The sequence below is a fragment of the Struthio camelus genome, chromosome 24 (assembly GCF_040807025.1).
Source record: "Struthio camelus isolate bStrCam1 chromosome 24, bStrCam1.hap1, whole genome shotgun sequence".
NCBI lineage: Eukaryota > Metazoa > Chordata > Aves > Struthioniformes > Struthionidae > Struthio > Struthio camelus.
The window spans coordinates 4138752-4161924 of record NC_090965.1 but is presented as its reverse complement, the minus strand read 5'-3'; the positions used below and the strand labels follow the sequence as shown (position 1 = coordinate 4161924).

Here is a 23173-nt window from a genome sequence, read left to right as displayed (position 1 = left end):
GCGGTGCGCCCAGGACTTATCTATGCTCCCTATACCTACCCCTTATATATAGCCAGGCCCTTACAGGGCTTATCTATACCCCCTATATATAGCCGGGCCCTTATAGAGCTTATATATACCCCCTATATATGCCCCCTATATGTAGCCGGGCCCTTATAGGGCTTATACATACCCCCTATATATAGCTGGGCCCTTATAGGGCTTATCTATATCCCCTATATATACCCCCTATATATACCCGGGCCCTTACAGGGCTTATCTATACCCCCTATATATAGCTGGGCCCTTACAGGGCTTATCTATACCCCCTATATATACCCCTATATATAGCTGCACCCTTATAGGGCTTATATATACCCCTTACATATAGCCAGGCCCTTATAGGGGTTATATATACCCCCTATATATACCTCCTATATATAGCTGGGCCCTTACAGGGCTTATCTATACCCCCTATATATAGCTGGGCCCTTATAGGGGTTATATATACCCCCTATATATACCCCTATATATAGCCACACCCTTATAGGGCTTATATATACCCCTTATATATACCCCCTATATATAGCCAGGCCCTTACAGGGCTTATATGTACCCCCTATATATACCCCTTATACATACCCGGGCCCTTACAGGGCTTACCTATACCCCCTATATATAGCCAGGCCTTTATAGGGCTTATACATACCCCCTATATATACCCCCTATATATAGCTGGACCCTTACAGGGCTTATATCTCCCTCTAGGCAGAGCTGGACATGAAGGTGTCATATGCCCCTATACAGAGGCAGTCGCCCAGGGGCTATACACACCCCTCCGCAGGGCTGGGCCCTCAGGGGCTATACCTATCTCTATAGAGAGCTGGGCAGTAGGGGTTATATATACCCTTATATAGAGCTGGGCACGTGGGTGTTATATCCCCCTATACGGAGCAGGCCACCCAGGGGTTACATATAGCCCCTATACAGAGCCGGATACCCAGGAGTTTTATAAGGCTCCTATACAGAAGCGGACACCCAGGGTGATACACATCCCCTATACAGAGCCGGACAGCAGCGGTTCGCGCCCCCCCACGCAGCGCCCCATGCCCAGGGCTACGCGTTCCCCTATAGCAGCCATCCCCCCCCCCCACCCCGTCCCCCCGCCCCGCGCGGCCGGGCCAGCGACGCCCCGTGCCCGGGCTGGCGGCCGGCGCGCGGCCCTGGGGCACGGCCGGACCCCCGCGGCCCCATCGCAGCCCGGCGCCGGGGGGGGGGGCAGTCCGAAATCGTGCCCGTGCGTATACGATAAGGGGGGGTGGCAGGGGGGCAGGTGGGCGGCCGGGGGCTACTGCTTGTCGATGGCGCCCTGCTCGGCCGCGCTGTCGCGGGGGGCGGCCTGCCCGTGCCACGCCGTTTCCTTAAACACGAACCAGCAGTTCCCGGCCCACAGGATAAAATTGATGAAGCCGAAGAGCTGCAAGGGAGAGAGGGGAGAGCGGCGTGAGCCCCACGGCGGCCCCGGCTCACAGCAGGGGTTTGGGGGTGGGCAGGGGGCTTCTCCCTGCCGGTGGGGGCCGGGCGACGGGCTGCGGCGCGAGCGCGCGGGTTTCCACCGCCCTCTCCCGGCTGCGATCAGAAATCCTGCGGGCACGTGGGTGCTGGGGGGGGGGGGGGCGCCTGCGGGCACGCGTGTGCGGGCGCGCGCCCGTGCGCATGCGGGCACGCACGTGGGCGCCTGCATGCGTGTGCGTGGGCGGGCCTGCACGTGGGTGCACCCGCAACGTGCACGGCCGCGGGCGCGCGCGCCCCTGCCTGCCTGTGCGTCCGCCCGGGGCAGGCACGGCGTGTGGGGCACGCGTGGGCGCGCCTTCACCCACGTCTGCTGGCGCGCGCGCGGGCGCCCCTTCGTGCCAGCTCAGCCCCTCAGAGCCGTCCGCAGCTCGCTCGCTCTCCCTCCCCCAGCAAATAAATTAATGTATGTGCCTGCGCACATGGGTATAGACATGCATGGGTATAGACATGCATGGCTATATACGTGCATGGGCATATACGTGCATGGGCATATACGTGCATGGCTATATACGTGCATGGGCATATATGTGCATGAGTATATATGTGCATGAGTATATACGTGCATGGGCATATATGTGCATGACTATATACGTGCATGGCTATAGACGTGCATGGCTATAGACGTGCATGACTATATGTGCATGGGTATAGACGTGCATGGGCATATATGTGCATGAGTATATATGTGCATGAGTATATACATGCATGGCTATAGACATGCATGGCTATATACATGCATGGCTATATACGTGCATGGCTATATATGTGCATGGGTATAGACGTGCATGGCTATAGACGTGCATGGGTATAGACGTGCATGGGTATAGACGTGCATGGGCATATATGTGCATGAGTATATATGTGCATGAGTATATACGTGCATGGCTATAGACATGCATGGCTATATACGTGCATGGCTATATATGTGCATGGCTATATATGTGCATGGGTATAGACGTGCATGGGCATAGACGTGCATGGTTATAGACGTGCATGGTTATAGACGTGCATGGGCATATATGTGCACGGTTATAGACATGCATGGGTATAGACGTGCATGGGCATATATGTGCATGGGCATATACGTGCATGGCTATATATGTGCATGGCTATAGACGTGCATGGGCGTATACGTGCATGGGCGAACTTATGCATGCGCGTGTGCTCACATGTGCCTGCACACGCGTGCGTGCAGCCGCCCGAGGCTTCGCCCCCCTCCCCGGCTCGCGCCGCCCCCTCTCACCACGGAGATGTTGGCCAGCCCCATGGCCGGCGTGGCGCCCGCGTTGCACACCGCCTCCTGGCCCTGGCACACGCTCATGGCGGCGATGAGGCTGGCGGGCCGCGTGGCCCCCTTGACGTCGCTGAGCCCCTTGCCCCACGCCGCCGCCGCCACCAGCCAGAAGAAGGCGAAGGAGACGGTCGCGCAGAAATCCTGCCGGGGACGAGCAGGAGCTGAGCGCCGTCGCCGGCCCGCCGGGGCCGCGCGGCGGGATCGGGCTCGGCGCCACCTTACCGCGAAGGGCAGCTTCTTATTTTCGCCGTAGAGGGAATGAAAGCGCAGGTAAAGCACCAGAGCCGCCATGGCGTAGAGGAAGGAGAAGACCCCCAGGGTCACGAAAAACTCGGCGGGCGCCGAGAAGTCGCCGACGAGGTGCAGGGTCTGGCTCTCGCCGGCGCCCTCGCAGTCCGGCATCTCGAAGGGCACCTGGTACAACCTGGGCGCAGCGGCAGAGCGATGCCGGCCGGCCGCCCGCTGCCGCCCTCCGGCTCGCGAGGCTCCTCGCAGCCTCGGCGCGCGCGCGCCGCGAGGCGAGCGGCCGGCCGGAGCGGGTCCACGCGATGCTCCCGGCTCCCCGAAACGACCCGGCAGAGCAGGACGGCGCTGGAGCATCCTGCCCCTATTAAAATCTCTATCGCCCGGCTGCGGGTGAGGGCAAGGGAGAGAGGAGAAAAAAAGCCCGTATCCACCCAAAACGCGCCGAATCCTGGATCCACCCGAAATGCACCAAAACCTATATCCACCCAAAACCGCCCCGCGCGCACGCCGGCACGCTCCCTCCTCCGCGGTGCCTCCACGCACTCCGGGAGCGCGGCCGCAACGCCGGGGGGGGGGGGACGAGGCCGGCGTCCCCAGGGGTCCCGGCCGGCGTCGGAGCAGCGGGTGCTCGCGCAGGACACCGGGGCCCGTCCCCGTGCCCTTACCGGAAAGGATACCCGAACTGCACCGAAATAGCGCTCATCTCTTTGGTTTCGCCGTTGCACTTCACCGTGGCCCCGCTCTCGCCGCTGAAGGAGCCGCAGGCCCCGAAGGCGAAGATGGCGAAAAGCTGGGAGAGAGCGACGGCGCGTCGGGCGCAGGATTTGGCCGCCGAGGCCGGCGGCGCTGAGTCACGGCGGCGGCGGCGGCGGGCTGCCACCCCGCAGCTGTCGGCCGCGGCGCGCCAGCTCCCGGAGAGGCCGAGGCGGGGGCGGCGGTCGCCCGCCCCGCGGCCCCCGCTGCGATTTTTTACGGTTCCCGCCGGGCCCCTCGGCGCGGGAAGCGGCGAGGAGCCTCCCTTGCCGCCCCCCCCACCCCGTCCCTGGCGCTCCCCGCCGGAGTTTTCCAGCACGCCGCCGCTGCCACCCCAGGGACGCACCCGCTGCCCCGAAATATAATCCGGCAACCATCCATCGCGCCCCCGGGGCGCCCGGCTTCCCCCATCGCTGCCCCCCCCATCCCAGGCGCGGGAACCCCCCGTGGCACCGCCGAAGCCCGCGGCCACCGCGGCACCTCGACGTCACCGTCCCCTCCGGCGTGGCCGGGCAAAGCCACCTGCTCAAGGTCACCGGGGAGGGCCGCGCGGCCGGACCCAGGCGTCCGGGCGGCCCCACGCCCGGCCTCGCCGGGACGTGCCCCCCCGGGGTGCCCCCCACCCAGCGCTGCTGGCACCCGGCGGGTCCCCTCGTCCCTGGGGGCTGTTGCAGGTCTTGGGAAAAGGACGGGTGACCCCGAAACCGCGCAACGCTGGAGCCCGGCTGGGGGGGAAGCGCCGCCACCCTGGGGTGCCGGGCAAGGGGCTGCGCCCGAGGGGCTCCCACGGGACGGGGACGGGGACCCGGGGGGACTCACCCACTGCAGCACTTTGATGAAGCCCAGGGGCTCCTGGAGGCGGCCCCAGCGCATCCCGCCCAGGACGCGGTCCTGCGGGGGAGAGCGGCCGTGAGCGCCGGGGGTGGCACCGGGGGGCTGCAGCAGGGGGTTGCACTGGGGGGGGTGCAACGGGGGGTTGCACTGGGGGGCTGCAACGGGGTGGCACTGGGGAGCTGCACTGGGGGGGCTGCAGAGAGGGGCTGCACTGGGGGGCTGCAACGGGGTGGTACTGGGGGGCTGCACTGGGGGGCTGCAATGGGGGTGGTACTGGGGGGCTGCAGCAGGGGGTGGCACTGGGGGGCTGCACTGGCGGTGGCACCGGGGGGCTGCAGCAGGGGGTTGCACTGGGGGGGGTGCAACGGGGGGTTGCACTGGGGGGCTGCAACGGGGTGGCACTGGGGAGCTGCACTGGGGGGGCTGCAGAGAGGGGCTGCACTGGGGGGCTGCAACGGGGTGGTACTGGGGGGCTGCACTGGGGGGCTGCAATGGGGGTGGCACTGGGGGGCTGCAGCAGGGGGTGGCACTGGGGGGCTGCACTGGCGGTGGCACCGGGGGCTGCACCGAGGGGTCGCACCGAGGGTGGCACCGGGGGGCTGCACCGGGGGGCTGCACCGGGGGCTTGCAATGGGGGGGTGGCACCGGGGGGGCTGCAGCGGGGGGCCGCAGCGGGGGGGCTGCCCCAGGCCACCGGGGGCTGCCCCGGGGGGCGCAGCGGGACCCTACCTGGAGCCGGGGCGTTTTGTCGCCGGCCGCGGGGGCGCCGGGCTCCGACATGGCCGGGCCGGGGGGGCCGTGGGCGCCGTCGGGGCTGCCTCCGCCGCCCGCTGCGGCCGCGCCGCTGTCCGAGCCGCCCCGGCGCCGCCGCCGGGAGCCCCCGCGGCCCCGGGCAGGGCCGCCCGCGCCGCCCCGCCCCGCCCCGCCTGGGCCCCGGCCCCCGCCGGGACGGCCCCCGGCCCGCCCCCCCGGGGCACCCCGGCCCGGCCCCGCCCCCGGCCCCGCCCCCCGGCCCGGCCCGGCCGCAGCGCGGCGGCTTCGGGCGGCCCCCGCGCCGCGCCGTCCAGCCGCCCGCCCGTTTCTCACTCCATCTGTCTATCTGCCCATCTCTCCGTGCGGCTGTCCATCCGTCCGTCTGTCCGTCCGCCTGTCCATCCATCCATCCTTCCATCCCTCCATCCATCCATCCGTCCGTCCGTCCATCCTTCCATCTGTCCATCCATCCTTCCATCTGTCCATCTCTCCATCCATCCATCCTTCCATCCCTCCATGCATCCATCCATCCGTCCATCCATCCTTCCATCTGTCCATCCATCCATCTGTCCATCCATCCATCCTTCCATCCATCCGTCCATCCATCCTTCCATCTGTCCATCCATCCATCTGTCCGTCTGTCCATCTCTCCATCCATCCATCCTTCCATCCCTCCATCCATCCGTCCATCCATCCTTCCATCTGTCCATCCATCCATCTGTCCATCCATCCATCCTTCCATCCCTCCATGCATCCATCCATCCGTCCATCCATCCTTCCATCTGTCCATCCATCCATCTGTCCATTCCTCCGTCCGTCCATCCATCCATCCATCTAACCATCCATCCGTCTCTCCATCTGTCTCTCCATCCGTCCATCCATCCTTCCATCTGTCCATCCATCCATCTCTCCTTCCGTCCATCCATCCATCCATCCATCCAACCATCCATCCGTCTCTCCATCTGTCTCTCCATCCATCCATCCATCCTTCCATCTGTCCATCCATCCGTCCATTTGTCCAACCATCCTTCCATCTGTCCGTCCATCCATCCTTCCATCCCTCCATCCATCCATCCATCCGTCCATCCGTCCATCCTTCCATCCGTCCATCCATCCTTCCATCTGTCCATCTCTCCATCCATCCATCCTTCCATCCCTCCATGCATCCATCCATCCGTCCATCCATCCTTCCATCTGTCCATCCATCCATCTGTCCATTCCTCCGTCCGTCCATCCATCCATCCATCTAACCATCCATCCTTCTCTCCATCTGTCTCTCCATCCATCCATCCATCCTTCCATCTGTCCATCCATCCATCCATCCATCCAACCATCCATCCGTCTCTCCATCTGTCTCTATGCCCGTCCATCCATCCTTCCATCTGTCCATCCATCCGTCCATCTGTCCATCCATCTCTCCTTCCGTCCATCCATCCATCCATCCATCCAACCATCCATCCGTCTCTCCATCTGTCTCTATGTCCGTCCATCCATCCTTCCATCTGTTCATCTGCCCATCCATCCATTCATCCATCTGTCCATCTGTCCGTCCACCCATCTGTCCACGTCTCGCTCCGCCAGCCCGTCAGCCCATCCATCCATCTCTCCGTCCTGCTGCCCCTCCATGCTCCCCCTGTCCACCCTCCCCTCCACCCACCATCACCCGTCTCTCCATTAGCCTCTCGGTCCCTCGCTCTGTCCCTCGGCGGGTGACACCGAGCGGGTGACACCGGCAGCGCCTGGGGCAGGAAGCGCCGTAGGGGAAGCGGAAGGGCAGGGTGGGGGCAGAGGGGGGTGGCCGGGGGTGGCAGCCGCACCCCGGGGGGCGGGGGGGTCACCCTGCCCCTCCCCCACCCTGCCCCACCCCCTTCTGCACTTCTCCGCCCCTCCCCCACTCCGCAGGCCCCGCCCCTCCCGCTGCTGCACCGGCCCCTCCCCCTCTGGGTGAGACTCGCCCCGCCCCCGTTCTGCCCTCGCACCTCCCCCAGTCTCCCTGGCCCCGCCCCTAGTCCTGGCCCCGCCCCCTGCACCGTCCCCGTCCCGCCCCTCTGGAGCGCCTCGACCAATCCCCGCTGGCGGCCGCTCTTGCCCCGCCCCCGAGCGCGGCGCGGGGTCCGCCCACCAGGACGGCCCAATGGGGCGGCGAGGCGAGCGGAAGCGGGCCGGCGGGGCGGGGCGGCGCCTGCGCGGTGGCGGGCGCCGGCAGGAAGTGGTGGGCAGCCCGGCGAGGGGAGAGCGGCGCTCCGGCCTGCGCCCGCACCAGCCGCCCGCCGCGCCCGGCCCCGCTCCCGCCGCCGCCGCCGCCATGTTCCTCACGCGCTCCGAGTACGACCGGTGAGTGCCCGCCGCCCCCCCCCCCCCCGCCGCCTCCCGCCTCCCCGGGCGGCCGCGGCCTGCGGCTGAGTCACGGGCCTGCTCCCGCCCGCGCCGTCTCCATGGCGACGGGCCGAGCCGGGCCCCGGCCCCGTCCCCGCCGCCGCCTCGCTGCCCCCGGGCCTGGCGGGGCCCCGGCCCGGCCCGAGCCCGCCAGCGGCGGGGCCAGCGCGGCCCTGCTGGCTCACGCCTGGGCCGCGCCGGCCCTGCCCGGCCGCCCGCGCCTGCGGCCGCTGCCCCCGAGCCGGCCCCGGCTCTCGTCTCTTCGCCCGATCCGCGCTCCTTCTCTTCCCTCCTTCCTCTCGCGCCTCCTTTCTTTTATTTATTTTTGTTTTAATGTGGGCTTTTTTTCCGTTTCCAGAGAGCCCTGCTCCGCCGGGTTCAAGGGCGGCCCTTGGCTGCCTCTCATGCTGCTAGAGAGCTCCCGGTTTCTGCCTTCTTAGCAGCGAGCCGAAAGGATTTCGGGGCCCTGGTGTGGCGGGGGGGGTGCGCTCTGGTTACACCAGGATCAGGGCCAACCAGTGGAAGTTCTGACTTGAGCGGTGTTACCCGCAGGCAGTGATTTCGTAAGGCTGTACCTTATCTTAGTAACTTGCTCGTAAGGCGAGGAAGGAGCTGAACGTTAGGAAACCTCTGGAAACGTTCTGCGTGTGGACGGACTTGTTGGCCGCGCTGTTGTTCTTGCTTACCAGCAAAATGTGTTTGGCTGAGGCCTGCTGGTACACAGATGGCCAGTGTTGCATCATTATCTCCATCCTTATCCAATATAATCGGAAGGGCATTAAAAGTCAGGTCGGGTTAGCATCTGGGGAGAGCAGCAATGGGATGCCCGAAGAAGGGAATGGATCTTTGTTTGGGCTAAGCAGAAGGCTGCTGTCTCCCGGAGCTGAAAGAAAGCATGCTGCTTGGACTCCAAAGACAGTTTACTTCCAGCTTCCACAACGTAAAGTATTTCACTAGATTAAACTTCCTTCTGACCTGTGATTAGATCTGCTGGAATTTCTTTCCTGTTTCTCTCTAAGTATCCTGGCTCCAGACCTTGCCAATGAGCCTCTGCCATCAGGGTGACAGGCTGCTGGGGTGAGGAGTATGAAGCGATAAAGTATTCCAGCTGCTGAAATGTGTTGCTCCTGTGTTACCTCCTCCTAGCCGGCCTGACCTGTACCCTCATCGCTCATGAACCCTCGAGGAACTGCGTTTCCTGACGGCCTGCAGTTTCCCGCCTCTTAATGCCATCTCTGATGTTGTTCTTGCAGGGGTGTGAACACCTTTTCTCCGGAGGGGAGGCTCTTCCAAGTGGAGTATGCCATTGAGGCCATTAAGGTACCGTGAGCTCTCTCATGCTACAACCGTATCAACTCTACCTGGGTGCTGAACTGTGATCTTGAGAACCCTCGCAAACGAGGAGCCTAAATTTGGACAGAGACACTGAAATAAATAGCAAACGCTCCCCTCCGCCAGTAGAAAACAAGCAAGCAACAAAATCCAACAGAGGCACATTCTGTTAGTTTGGGCTCTGGTCTTTCTCTATAGTAAAGCAGAACTTGGCCAACTTCCAAGGGTAATACGCAACACTGAGCAGGAGTTGGGAGATGCTGCCTGTTCTGATAGGTGCTGTTCTTGTATGTGACTTTTGGCAGCTCTTTGCTTCCTTTTATGTACAGTCTTTAGCAGAAGGGTTGTTTAATCTCTCCCATACAGCTGCTACGCTTCCTGTAGCTCTATTCTTCTATATTATAGTTCTTGAGGAATTTAAAAAACACTGCAGCTCAGGAGGAGGAAGCCGGGGAACGTTGCCCCCACCAATCTACTCCTAAAACAAATGCAATCCAAAGATGCTAATCCCAAAATCAGAACTACTAAAAACTATTGCTGAAGCTAGAGGTTTTGAATGTTTGTATGCCGTGAATCTTTAACTACAAAAGTTGACATCAGTAGGGTGACACTTAAATGTCCATAAATACTTCCCTAACAGCAAACAAGCGCTATGCTTTCTCCTAACTTTCCTGAGGTAATGGAGTGCTGCCTCTTGGTCCTTGTGCTTTATGGAGTCCCTTTAAAAAAACAGAGCAGCTTTTCTCTTGTTATTACCAACGTGACATTCCTTTTCTTAGCTTGGAGTTGGTCACGTTTTGCTCAAGTGAATTTTAAAACCTGATGGTAAAGGTGAGAGGTAGCGTGCCTATGAGCAAGCTAATCTACATCTGCAGAACTGATGGGCCTTTTGGGGGGCATTAAGCGTTCTTAAATAAGTGTTGTTCTTGTCCCTGAGAACTTGAAGATTGATTGGGAACAAGTTTAAACTTGGGGAAAAGTGTTCTGGGGGCTTTTAATGTAAATGATGAAGCAAAGAAGCTTTTAGTGGGCCTGTTTGGCCTGGGAGGAGGGTTGTTAGCCTTATCTTCCTCGTACACGTTAAGTTCATTGAAGCATTGCTTAAATGAGGAGTCAAAAAGTAATAAATCTTGCTTTTTAAGGAATTGTGAAGTGAGAGCTCTTAAATGGATGCAGTCATGATGCCATTGTGTTGTTGATAAAATACATCTTCTAGAGCAGAAATCTTCTGGAATCTTTCTGACTTTGCTCTTTTTCCAGATCAGTTGATAAGCTTACATATGAAACTGCCGCAACTCAGGTGGCTCTTCTGACATCCTAAGTGTGGTGTCTGTGTGTTAGGTTCTTAGGAGGAGCTTTTATTCGTGTGTGATAGCTTTATTAACAAACAGACATCTGAAGTGACATCAAGTATCCCTTCCTCACCTAAGACTTGTGCTCAGCTGCGTGCCTGAAGGGTGGCAGCCGTTGGGCAATGCCTGGAAACTGCACGTACCTGCAACCGGGAGGTTCTTCTCTGCCTCTGACAGAGATAAAGTTGCAGGTGTATCGACACTGGGAAGCTTACCGCTAAAATTATACTCACGTAACCTGACCTGGGTATTCCAGAGTGAGCATCTCTACCCTGCATCTGGTATAGTTATACCAGCAAATTCCCCAGCATGGAAAAGCTGCTGGTGCTAGGTGCAAGGCGCATTAACTGCCAAGAACCCTCGAGATCTGATCCCCCCTCTGATATACTCACGGCCTAGCCAGTTTGTGATGGCGTCTCGTTTTTTTCCACACCTGTAAGATGAGGGTAAAGCTTACTGCAGCCTTAGCTCCCTTCTGAAGTAGTTTCTTGCTGCCTGAAAAGTGTTATGTGTGCAAAGCACTCTTGCTTCACCTGTAAATTTTGCAGATGAGAAGAGACTTGGAAGAAAAGGAGCTAAATGAAAGAAAAATGCCTAATCCAGAAGTACAGATACAGTCGGAATTATGGCCATTGTGTGAAGTCCATGTCTCTGGCTTTAAAATTTAATTTCTGTCTCGCAAAGAAGATTCACAAAGGCTTTTAAATTCCTAAGACTTTAAGCTGTAAAAGTTGTTGTTGCCCAAGGACGAGATTAATTATTTGCAGCAGCATTACTGGGTTCGGATGAACTAATCAGGAAAGATGCATGGTTTGACCTTTCCAGTTTCCTAGGTGAAGTTCTAACCTTTTTAGTTTGGTTTGCAAAGCTACATAGTTTTATACCGAGTGGGTTCATATGGATGACGCTGTAGCGTCTGCCTCCAAAACAAAGCACCTACAAGTAAATGGTGTGACACTAAGCTTCTGTTTCTGCTAGCTGCCATGGGTAAGCCTGCACTAATGTCCTAGGTCCGGTGTGGTGGTGGTAACTGTGTGGTTGTTCTTAGCTTGGTTCCACAGCCATTGGGATCCAGACCTCGGAGGGTGTTTGCCTGGCTGTGGAGAAGAGAATCACCTCCCCGCTTATGGAGCCCAGCAGCATTGAGAAAATTGTAGAAATAGATTCCCACATAGGTAAGAAGCGCGCTTCTGTTGCCCCTCCTGTAGGGCCCCAGAGGAGTCCTTCAGGTTCTGGATATACGTAATAAAACTCGGTGCCCCAAAAGTTTCAGAAATTATATTTCAGGACGAGCCTTTCTGGTAGGCAGCCTTGCCGAGATGAGTGGGAACACTCGACCCTCCCAGTGAGCACCAGGTTCTGGTCACTGGTTTTCCAGGCTTCAGGCCAGCAGGACATAGTTACAGGAGCAGGAAGAAGCAGCTGAAGCTCCCCCCTGCCTTGTATGACCTCCCTCATGAAAGCTCATCCCAAATTTAGATCTGGGAGGGCAGGGAATTACTGCAATGTAAAGGCTTGACTTGAGGCCAGTTTCTGTTGGAGCACTAATGTTAGCCTGTACCCCTGCTCACAGCAGCCTCCTGCACCGTGAGGGGGCCTAGGAAGGGGCTTGCTACCAAATATGTCAGCTTGAAAAGCAGGAGATCTCCAAAATACTCATGGTGATGGCATGGGTCACGGAAGCTTAAGAGCTCTTGAAGAGTCTAATTTCTTCCTCCTCTGTGCTTTTGACACAGTACTTCTCTTCATGTAGCAGGTGAACAGATCCATCTGTGTGCGTATAGCTGGCTGAAATAACATTTCTGCTTGTGCTGGCTGGAGCATCTAGGTACAGGTTTTGCCTGCTTGCAGTCAGTGGCCCTCAAGTATTGCTGCTCTCAGCTTGGGTGTAGCCACAACTTGGGCAGCTGGTTCAACACAGCTCTTGGCTACCTCGCTTTGTTAGGCCTCCTCTGTTCTGGAGGCTCCTGCAGGGCCTTTCTCAAACCTCCTCCTGCATTGCCCCCAGCGAAGAGTTAGCTGGCCCTCTCCACAGGACAGGATGAATAAGTTCCACTTCCAGCAGGTCATCATTCTGTCTATTAGCTTCTCCTGGAAGGCTTCAAATGTGTCTGCTTGAACTGACTCAGATTTGGGGTGGGTAGGAGGCATGACTGGAAGAGCTCAGTTCTGTATCTGTCCTTCAGCTGTGTGTCCACCCCAGCGGGCGCGGCTCGAGCTGGCCCAAGCCTTCTTGCTCTTCAGTAAATCCATTTTGTTCCCGTGCTCCCTGCTTTCTAGCAAGCTGCCGTTCTGCATTACTGTGCGCTCCTGCGCAGGGACCTGCTCTGCCTTAAAGCCTTCTGTATTTCACCGTGGGTTTCGAGAAATCCAGGGGAGTGCAGTGCAAGTAAAGTCAATTGGATGACTCGTGATTTCCCTCTTTGTGTTCCAGGGTGTGCGATGAGTGGCTTAATAGCTGACGCAAAGACTTTAATTGATAAAGCAAGAGTGGAGACTCAGGTGAGACTTGGCATTTCTCTTCTCAAAACAATAGCACCAGGGCCTCAGGGGCATCTCAGAAGTCTCTGACACAGGAAGATCTTTATAGCAAAGGAGCCGGTGTGGAGTGGGAGGCACACTAAGAGCCTAGCTTCCCTTATGGGGCTTTTGCAGAACAAACTAGTGGATTCTCCCATATGTTTGTTTCTCTCTTTGGTAGTGAACATTTGGTGGGAATCTTATGTCACGTTCTCCAGTGCTGGTGTAGTCTCTTAAGACTAGCAGATGTGTGCCAATGAACGTGTGAGACCATGCATGTCCAACTTGAAAGACTGACTTGGTAATATTTTTGGCCACTTAAAATTACTCTGTGCCTCAGGTATTCAAAGGTCCTGGGTACAAATCACTGCTGTGTAGTAAAGACTTTTCTTGGGGGGGGGGAGGGGTTCCCCGCATGTCAGTGCTCTTCCTAGCTCTGGAGAATCAGATAATGCCATCCCTTCAGAAATGGATACTGGGGCATTGCAATAAAGTGCTCTAGCCTTGCACTGTCCTTGTTGGTATCCCAAGGCCTAGCTGTCTCAGTTGCTTTTCTGGGAGATCTCTGCCCAAGTTTCTTAGCTTGTTCTGCACTTCTGCTCTCTTTCTAGCACTTCCATCTTGTGACTCTGCCCTGTCAGAGGAGGGGGCTGGAATGAAGTTGTCTTTGTGGCTACGTGGGGCATCGTTCTAGACTGCCGTGTGAATGTCTGATCCAGGGTTGTCAGCTTCTGGGAACGCAGCAATAATTTCGGTCTTTATTTTTCTGCAGAATCACTGGTTCACCTACAATGAAACCATGACAGTGGAGAGCGTGACGCAGGCTGTGTCCAACCTTGCCCTGCAGTTTGGGGAGGAGGACGCAGACCCCGGCGCGATGGTGCGTAGCGGTGGAGCTGGGGATGCTGTGGGCATGTGCTACTGTCTCTCCTCTGACTTTGCCATCAGTCTTGCCTAACCTGTTGGCTGGTTTCTGTTGCAGTCTCGTCCATTTGGTGTCGCGCTGCTTTTTGGAGGAGTTGATGAGAAAGGACCCCAGCTGTAAGTTCAGCCCTCTGATTCAGGCCAACTCTGGAAAGGGGCAAGACCTCTAACTGAAACTTCCCAGGAGTTTTTAATAACTTGATTCTGGGATTTTTTCACATAAGCCAAATACTTGAGGTTTATCTCACTATGTACCTAATACGGCTGTTGATGCTTTTAAACCCTTTCTGCCAAGCACAGGTTGCTGCGGGTTGCAGTGGTGTGAGCACTGCTGTTTGTTCAGGGCTGAACAGAACGTCAGGTCTTCAGTGAATCCTTGCTCTTTTTTTTTCTTTGTGGTTTCCTGGGGAGGAAGGAGGAGTTAAAGCTCTGATTCTCCCTAGTTTATTCTTACCTTTCTCCAAAGGACTAGCAGAGCTACTGGTAACATAATATCTGGAGTCTGGTGTAACATTCCTTGGGGAGGTGGTGGAGTGCTTGTAACCTGAACTCATGGGCTTCAAACGCTCGGCCTCTCCTGGAGATGGAAACGGCTCACCAGAGGCAGCCCAATAAGGTCTGCCCGGTGGTCTCCCTCCCAGGAATAGTAGTGACAACTTGCTGGGTTTTTCTAAAGGAAAAAAAAATAAAAGAGAATGCTCCTGTTAGGAGTATGGCGGGGCAGCATCAAGAGTGTACAGCTCTCCTTCTAACTTACAAGCCTAGTTTGGGTCTGCAGGTGCCTTTTGACGTCTTGGCCCTCTTCAAATCTTGATCTCCTCCTCTAAATGCCAGGAGCAGAGACCTGCTGCCGCCGCACTAGTCACAGCGGTCCCTTGAGGCCGCTGTGCGTACTGAAGGAGGCGCTAAGTAGCGAGCGGCTGCTCCAAGCTTTGCTCTGTGCTGGCAGACAAGCTGTCGCTCCTGAGGAGTCCTTGTTCTTCCCCAGCTTCGAGCTGTGTACTGAGCTCTGTGGGGAGTGCTGTGGGTCTTTTGGAAAGCCCTCGAAATATCACAGCATGAGATGGGGGTGCACCTGCTATTCGTTCTCTCGCTTATGTTCTCGGCAGGTTTCACATGGACCCATCAGGGACGTTTGTTCAGTGTGATGCCAGAGCAATCGGCTCCGCCTCGGAAGGCGCACAGAGCTCTCTGCAAGAGGTTTACCATAAGGTAAAAGTTGGAATGGGCTTTACATCTCACAAGTCACAGAGCACTAACTACGGGGATCTGCTAGTTTCCTTGCCGAAAAGAAAAGTCTTACAAATCATTTGAGCTTCTCGGGGTTGGACTCAGCCCTTGATCTAGTGATTAGATGTCGGTGTTTAGTTGTTTGGTGGAGGATCTTTACGATAAGGAGTACCACTAGCAGCTTCCCACTAGGCTGCAACTGCTGAGACAGTTTCATGGAATATGAGACTGGTGCCTGAGATGCCAGTATCTGCCTCTGGCGGCTGATAATTAAGTCCATGTCAGGAAGTACTCTATAAATAAAAGAATCACTGTATGAACACTGCCAGTTAGCACCAGCACTCAGTATGGCTGAAGCCTGAAGTATATGGAACTAAAGCAAGTGGCTTTGTTTCACCATGCTTGCAGATCTGTGAAGTCAGGGAAGTTAATCACTTTTGTGCTGTGAGTAGTTATCCTATCTGATATTCAGTAAAAGAACTTTCTTCCCGCCACAAGGGGGGAAACTGTCTGTTTTGTGTCATAGGAAGTCGAATACTGTAATGAAAAGCAAAATTGATGGTGTTGCTTCTCTTGAAGACTTCCAGCCTAAGATTCAATAGCCTAATTTATTAAGCAGCAGAATTGTCTGAATTCTGGGCTCTGTGGCTTGCTTCCCAGGGCTAAGTTATTGCAAACACAACAATCGCCACTCTTTGAATGTTGCACAGCCTTCTGGCTCTAGGTCCTCGTCACGCAGGGATTTACATTATTAAAGCACGAAGACTTCTGCCAGGAGGAGTCCAGCTTTTCAGAGCTTTTAGTGGACCTTACTGGGGGACTGCTTGACAGACAGTAACTGGTGAAGGGAAATAGACCCTCACATCCCGGTCCTGGCAGTAAGGTTTGTGTGGTCAAGATTAACAGGTCTTAAGCTTTGTAAAAAGTTACACAGAAGCAGAAAGTCACCATCCTTGCAATGGTCGCTGTCCGGCCTGAATAGCGCACTTTGATCTCTTGTTGATACTGTAGAGAACTTGATAAGCTTTTAAATTTGCTGCCAATGACAGCTTAAAGGATTTGAGAAGAGCAGGAGGGAGAGCAGCACGCTTCTGGAATCAAAGGGGTAACAACAAAACAAGTATTCGTGTGAGCATTAACAATGAAGCTAATGAGTTATTTGTTTTACAGTCAATGACGCTGAAAGAAGCAATCAAATCTTCCCTTGTCATCCTAAAACAAGTTATGGAGGAGAAACTGAATGCAACCAACATTGAGGTAACCGTGACTTTGTTACAGCGGGTCCGATAGTGGCATGTGGCACTTGGCATGTAGAAGTGTCCACTGCGTGTATTCTTTGCTTCCTCAGTACGAGTCTTGCTGGCTGCCTAGCAAACATCTCAGTAAGTGCCTTGCCTTTTAAACATCACATCGGAAGTTGTCTGCTTTCTTTTTGGAGAGAAGAGTTTCCTGTACTTCTAGAATGAGGAATTAATTGGTGGATTAGTTCAGAACTTCCCAAGCCAGTGACTGGCTGGCTGCAGATGTTCTTGTGGTGCATGTCCTGTGTGGCATACTGGAAAAATTGAAGTTCTTGCTTTCTTTTGACTTGCCCTAGAGGTGCACACCTGAGGCCACTTGCTTAGCTATTCCAGGAGTGCTGCCATGAATAACTCTTGCAGGACTCCCTAGACACGAGCCAGAGATCAGGGGGAGTGGGGCCCCTGCTGGCCTTACTTGGGCCCAGTCAACCAGGGTGAACCTGTTGTGCCAGCAGGATTGCCTCCCCCCCGCCCCGGGTTTAGCCATTCTTTTTTCCCTAGTACTTGTAATATTAGAAGGAATGAAAATTATATAGCTTCAGGGCTTACTATATTCAGTCTTGGATCAGTGCCAAAAATCTGTTGGACAGAAGGACCAGAGGTGAAGCCTGGTGAAACACATTCATTCCTGGAAGCTTCACTAACCTCCAGCTCTCGCCCACGAGTGGCAAGGCTTGCCAAGCTCACCTTCGCCCAAGCGTGCAGTGCTTCAGGAGATTCCCATGAGCATACAGTAGTACCTGTCCCCTCAAACCTTGATCCTAAGACTCTTAACTCTCCTTTTTAGGTAGTAAAGGTAGAAAGCCTTCCAAATTTTCAGTGATAATGGATAGAAGATGAGCAAGCTGCCATATAGTGTTTGCTTCTATTTCTGGCAGGTTATGAGACACTAGACCTTTTCAAATCATGTCATTCTGACTCCTGAGCTGCTGTTCTCCCTCGTTCTCATCCCATTCCTTTCCTCTGAGGCCTGGAAACCCTTTTCCTGAACAGTCTAAAAGTCTACGCCTCCCCTCCCCCCCCCCTTTTTTTCTTTTAATTAAAAATGCTGCTGCTGGAAACCCTTTCTGATGTGACAAATTGGCTCCGTTTGTGGGGAAAGAAGTAGCAAGCTAGGAACAGAATGCTGAAAACTCAAGACGCTCTCTCCAGAAACGATGCCAGCCTGCTGAAATCTGCTTCCACAGATGTACTCCCATCACACACAGATCAGTTCTCTCTTGATCAGCTTAAGGTCTCTTCTGGAAGATTTGTAGTACAGTGTGAAGAAATTGAGGCAGAGTAACATGTACAGTATCCTTATGTCATGTCCCCATTTAACTGGGCTTAACTGTGCTTGGCAAAGCTCTGAATGTATTGAGGAATCATATATCAGGGTTAAGTATGAGAAGAATGTGCTGAGGATTAAAAGGTCTCTATTGACTCAAGCCACCCTACTCTTTGAAAATATTTACCTGAAGTAGTTACTTTGCTTTCTAGCCTTCTAGAAGTATGTAGCGCTCCAATTTATTTACTCTAGTCACTACCTCTCTTGTATGGCTTTTTTCATTTAGCAGCAAAGAGAAGGGGGGAAATGCAGTCACAAAAGAATTAAATACTTCAGCAGCAAACTTCAGGAGCCTTATACAACTTTTAATTAACTGCTTCCCCATTAAGCCTGGCCTGTAAGGGAATAGTTGAGTAAAGGTTAAGTGTATGAGGAGAAGGTAATGCACAGGATCAAGCTGACCTGTAAAAGCTGAATAGCTGTTATCTCAGAATATTTTGTTTTGGGTGGCCTGATGCTTGTGTATATACACGTTAAAGGCTGTCAAGTCCATTTGGGCCTAGTATCTTAGGCCAAGACTTGCACAAATGATGTGAGGTGCCTAAACTGACATCTCTAAATGCGTCTGACTTTTCTGAAGATGCCAGCTACGGCCAGCTAAATCCTGGGCTTTTAAGGGGTCTCAGGCTGTGGGTGTTCAGGATGTCTCTCCTTGAAAAAGGCTTACTCTTGCCCTCCCCTCTGGCCCCAGATGCACATCCTACCATCTCCTGCTATTCTGTGGGTCACCTTGCAAGCTGAGAGGCCTGGGAAGAGCTCTGGTATCTGCCAGGACTGTGTGCAGCTTTGTTCAGCTTATCGCAACAAAACGCTTTGATCCCTTGAGGCTGGAGATGCCCAGTGCTGGGGGTGTCTGTGAGCAAGGTTTGCAGCATCCAGGCTAGTTCCTGCACCTTTTGGCTTGTCTGCCTGCCTGCTGCTATCTTGGGCTTTCATGCCATGAACAAGGTGCAAACAAAAGTCCCACTTGGATTCCTTTTCCGGTCTTGTAATTGTTCAAGTATCTCTTGTTCTGGTACTTGCTCTGTGAAATGTTTCAGCTGTCTGCCCTGGACGCTGCCCCTCTCTCTTCCTGGCAAAGAGGCAGGGCAGTGCATTTTGTCCCCCAGCTCTGTCCATTCGGCTTTGCCTTGTAAGAGAACTTCTTTACACCCGCTTGCATAGGACACCAGGTAGTTGCAAGGTACGTTGTGGTGACTGCCTTGCTTATTGTCAGTATTTGTTGATCAAAATGGCCACATGCATTTTTTTTTGTCCCTGCCTCAGTTTCCCAAAGCTAATCCACAGTCCCCTTTTGAGTATTTTGCTTTGTTCTCTTAAAGCGTGTAACAGGCCAGGACTTGTACCCTTCATTACTGGAGGAGAAGTGGTCCTTCTGGCTCCTCAGTGTTGCCTCCTGAATCTGAGCAAAGAGATATTTCTACCAAGCACTGCAGGCGCGGGGCCACCCTGAACTGCAGCAAGAGGAACCGCTCTTCCAAGAGGTGTTTGATGAAGAGCTAGTATTAACAGGGTCTCTCCCCGCAGCAAGCAGAAGCGGAGCCTGAGCCCAACAGACGTTCCCGGCTGCTGCTACTATGAGGAGATTGAGTCAATTAAAAGCTATTTCTGTGGCAGCCAGCTATTTTGGGGAATCAAAGAGCATGTTACAGGGTGGAATGATCTTGCTGGGCTGGCAGATCAAGCAGCTGAGAAGGAACAGCTGCTGTCTGCTGTGGCTTCTCTCTGTTCCCTGCCCCATGCTGTCACTTCACATATGCAGGCACGCTTAACCCCTTGCTCTTTCTCTTTCAGCTTGCCACAGTGGAGCCGGGAATGAAGTTCCACATGTATACGAAAGAGGAGCTTGAAGAGGTCATCAAGGATATTTGAAAAAGAGAGACCCCCTCAAAGGCTCATTCCCCAATCAAAGTGAACTGACTCTCGGTTCCTTCCAGTACCTGTGATTTTATTTCCAGCAGCATCTGTACTTGCTCTTCTTAGAAGGCTCTTAAGGTTTTTTTACAGTTTCTGTACATAACTGATCTCTACAATAAGAGGAAATGACAATAAATCATTTTGTTACTCTATCTTGGGTTCCTCATAATGGATGGAGGTCTGAGGTGGGGAAGTGCTCGACCGTTTAGAGCAAAACCCAGGAGCAGGTGAGGACAACATCTGCTGTTGACATCGCTGCAGGGCGAAGCAGCGCGTGCCGGGCTTGCAGAGTTCTCTGGGAATCGCTCTCTGGACGGCGCTGTTCCTAACCGCCTTCCAGACGCGGCGGCTGCTCCAGGAGCCCTTGCTGGTTATGCCAGTAGCAAGTCTCCCTCTCGTGGAGAATGAGGCTATATCACATCAGGACCTCCCATGTATAATTTTACATGGGCTTTTTAGGTCTGCTCATACCCAAAGCAGGCTTGGTGTTTGTGCTCCCTTCTGAATGGGAGTTTGGAAGTACATGCAATGACTATGTGATACAGCAGAGTTCCCCAAGCGTGGAATAGCTCTGAGGTTAAGAGGACAACCCCTTACTCGTTGACCTGGGCAGGTGTCACTGAATTTTGAGAGTATTTTCATTCTGACCAGCGAACTTTTGCTCATCTACTTAATGGGGCTTTTGTTTCTAGTTACCCCCTGCAGGCACCTCTTTGTCCTTGAAATAGCATCTGAGTATTAAAGATTGCTACTGAGATGAAAATAGTCTGGCCTAAGCAGAGTTTAGCAAAGTACTTTCCTGCGAAATCAAGACTGCGTGGCCAGTGCAGCTTCTGAGACTGGAAAACCAGCTCTGCTGTTAGGAGGCTCCTGGTAACACGTTGACTATGCAGTTCTGTGGCTTTGTAGGCAGCAGAGGCTGTGTCTCCCCGAGGCTGCTCCGCTCTCTTCCCTATTTGGAGAAGGTAAAATTTCATCCTGAACAAAACAGCGCTGACTTCTGTGAAAGAAGCAGATCCCGTGCTGCTGCTGGGAGTGGGGATCGCCTGATAAGTGGGGATGCTTCCAGCATTACATTTGACTGAAATGACTAACTTTCCCCTCAATTCAGAGGTCGGGATTGACTGCCGACCTCCAGCAGACATTTCACTGCTGTTTGGCTTTGCCAAACAGTTGCAGCAAACTGACACGACTGATCTCGCGGCCATTTCGCAGGATGGAAAACGCCGATCCTGTTAGTTTTTTTTTCTTCTCTTGCTGTTGCTGAATGCCTTCAGATGCTGGAAAGGCAACCAGATCTACATGGCTGGAAGATCTGTCCTTAGACAACATCTATTTTCAGAATAGCAGAAGCCTTTGCTCCTACGAGTTTCTGCTGTGAGGTTTTTTCCCCCCTCGTTGGTACGAGTTCAAATGAAACAAGCTGGAGAGCCAGGTGATGCCTGAGGTCTTGTGATACTAGTTGAAGACAGCATCTATATCTGCAGGTGGAAGAATAAACAAGTGGCTGGTGGACTTTGCCCTTCAGGGAGACTTCTTTGTAGCCTTAATGTGGGAAAACAAGTCCTTCAACTTTCACTCCGCTTGCATGGCCTTTGAACCACTGCCCCTGGTCTCTCTATGCTACTCTTCATCCCTAGATGAACTTGGGAAGTGAGGAGGGAAAGTCCAGGGTGGAGGTCACTTACCTTGAATGTTTGGCATGCCAGAGATGGTATTGGGGCTGCTGCTCCATGTGTTGCCCTAATAAACTCATCCAGTAAATGCAGCTCACACTGGTACCAGCTACTGTGTATGTGGAAGAAATAAGTACCCTTTATCTTTAGTATTTTAAGCCTTTACATTCACTCAAAGCTAGGTCATGTTCTCTTGCTTCTCCTTTGGAAGGGAAGCCGAGGAGCGTTTCCAGCTGTTCTGCAAACCCTGGCACATGAAGAAACCTGCTGTTCCCGGAGGTAGTGCTCTTTCTAGGCTTGTTTCTGTCCTAGAAAACACAAAAAGCTAATTCTTCCCAGCATGGCACTCCAGCAGAAAATAGTCCTTTATGTCTTTCCCTAATCACATGGTTTGCTGGTGGCAGCATCACATGGTAGCTGGTTCCTCTGAAAAATCAAGGCTTTGTGTTCCTTATATCTGATCCGTCTTGGCTCCATTGAGGGAAAGGAAAAAAGCCGGAGCTCTTTGCAGGCAGTCCGAACGCAAGAGAGGATCTGAGCGTAACAGAGCTGGGCGCACGCACCTCCCGTGCGGGTGGTTGATACCTGCCTCCGCTCTCTTTATCGGTTGAACGATGCCACCCAGGCAGCTTGTCACAAAGGTGTCTTCCCTTAGGTCTTTCATGCATCAAGCTCACAGATTTTCCCTTTTCAGGGCAAAAAAAAAAAAAAAAAGTAAAAGAATGACACAGCAGTAAGAAGAAAACCCTCTTTTTGCAAATGAGGAAGGATGAAGGCCTGGAGGGCGAGTAGCAAAGAAGTCAGGAACTTTCCCAAGTGCGTTTTGATCTCAACTTTGTGCGGCCTTAGGTGTGGCAGGAGGCTCAAGCGCTGTCTGCGCGGCCCGAGAGAGCAGGCGTCAGGGAAGAGGGTTCCTCGCCCGCTTCCCCAGCGTCCTCCTCGCTTGCACAGCCCGGCTTACCCTTGACGGGAGGATGAACCTTTCACGCGGGATCGCGGCCAGATATCCAAAGCCGCCTCCTTTCCCGGGCTCCCGCCAAGGGATCCGTCGCTTAATTTATTGGGAAGCCGCTTTCCGCCCGCGGTGCGGCGAGCGGCCCTCTCCCCGGCGGCGGGCGCCGTCAGCGCCAGGGCAGCGGCCGCAACCTGGAAGGCGCCGGCGTCGGCTTGCTGGTGCCAGGCGAAGCCTTACCGGGCCCTAGCGCGCAGCCAGCCGAGCCGGGGCGGGAGGAGAGGGTCGCTGCCCTCCGCTAAACCCGCTCGTGGAAGCGCCCCTCGCAGCCGGCTGCGCGTCCGGCCCCTCCGCAGGCCGCGACCTCTCTCCGCGCTTTTCTCCTCTCGCCGGGTTTGTCTTTCTCGCTCCTCCCGCCGGCTCAGCGCCGCACGCCCTCCGGCCCCCCGTTTCCTGGTGGCGTCGAGCGAGCTCCCGCGAGCCCCTCGCGCTGGGGCCGCCGGTTGTTTCTGCGTGGCCCCCAGAGCCGTGAACCGGGCCCCAAACCGGGACGGGTGAAGCCCGGCCTGAGCATCCCTGTGCGGGGCTGCCTTGCCAGGGTCCCCCCCCATTACTGGGCGGCTTCTCCGGGGCCTGGGTGTCTCTGGGAGCAGGGGGTCCCTGCTCTCCCTGCCAGGCCCGTTTTTTTTTTTTTTGGGGGGGGGGGGTGGTCTGCCCGCCGGACGCCTGGGCTCCTCGCACCCCCCCCCCCCCCAACCGCTCCGCCCACGTGGGCCGGCCCCCACTTTGTGAATGGGCGAGGGGGCGGGCCTTCTCAGGGTGCCCCGCCACC

The 23173-nt window shown here is 55.1% G+C and overlaps 2 protein-coding genes across 4 annotated transcripts; one reads left to right on the top strand and one right to left on the bottom strand.

Moving 5' to 3' along the window:
* Window positions 1-1170: 1170 nt before the first annotated feature.
* SYPL2 (synaptophysin like 2) lies at window positions 1171-7196 on the bottom strand. 3 transcript variants are annotated; one of them, XM_068918491.1, is made up of 6 exons: window positions 5411-5525; window positions 4667-4738; window positions 3760-3884; window positions 3071-3272; window positions 2798-2989; window positions 1171-1456 (listed from the first exon to the last, which is right to left on the bottom strand). In XM_068918491.1, exons 1-6 carry the CDS (start codon window positions 5459-5461, stop codon window positions 1328-1330), a joined length of 771 nt encoding a protein of 256 aa, XP_068774592.1. In that variant the 5' UTR covers window positions 5462-5525; the 3' UTR covers window positions 1171-1327. The 3 variants fall into 3 exon arrangements, with proteins under 3 accessions (XP_068774592.1, XP_068774594.1, XP_068774593.1); XM_068918493.1 differs by lacking the exon at window positions 5411-5525 and adding an exon at window positions 7098-7196 and having other exon boundaries at window positions 1175-1456; XM_068918492.1 differs by lacking the exon at window positions 5411-5525 and adding an exon at window positions 7092-7195 and having other exon boundaries at window positions 1180-1456.
* Window positions 7197-7612: 416 nt separating this feature from the next.
* On the top strand, window positions 7613-19865 carry PSMA5 (proteasome 20S subunit alpha 5). The gene is made up of 9 exons (XM_068918494.1): window positions 7613-7768; window positions 9064-9130; window positions 11543-11669; window positions 12929-12996; window positions 13787-13894; window positions 13997-14055; window positions 15048-15150; window positions 16339-16425; window positions 19591-19865. The coding sequence occupies exons 1-9, from the start codon at window positions 7740-7742 to the stop codon at window positions 19666-19668; spliced, it is 726 nt and encodes a 241-aa protein (XP_068774595.1). The 5' UTR covers window positions 7613-7739; the 3' UTR covers window positions 19669-19865.
* Window positions 19866-23173: the final 3308 nt, after the last annotated feature.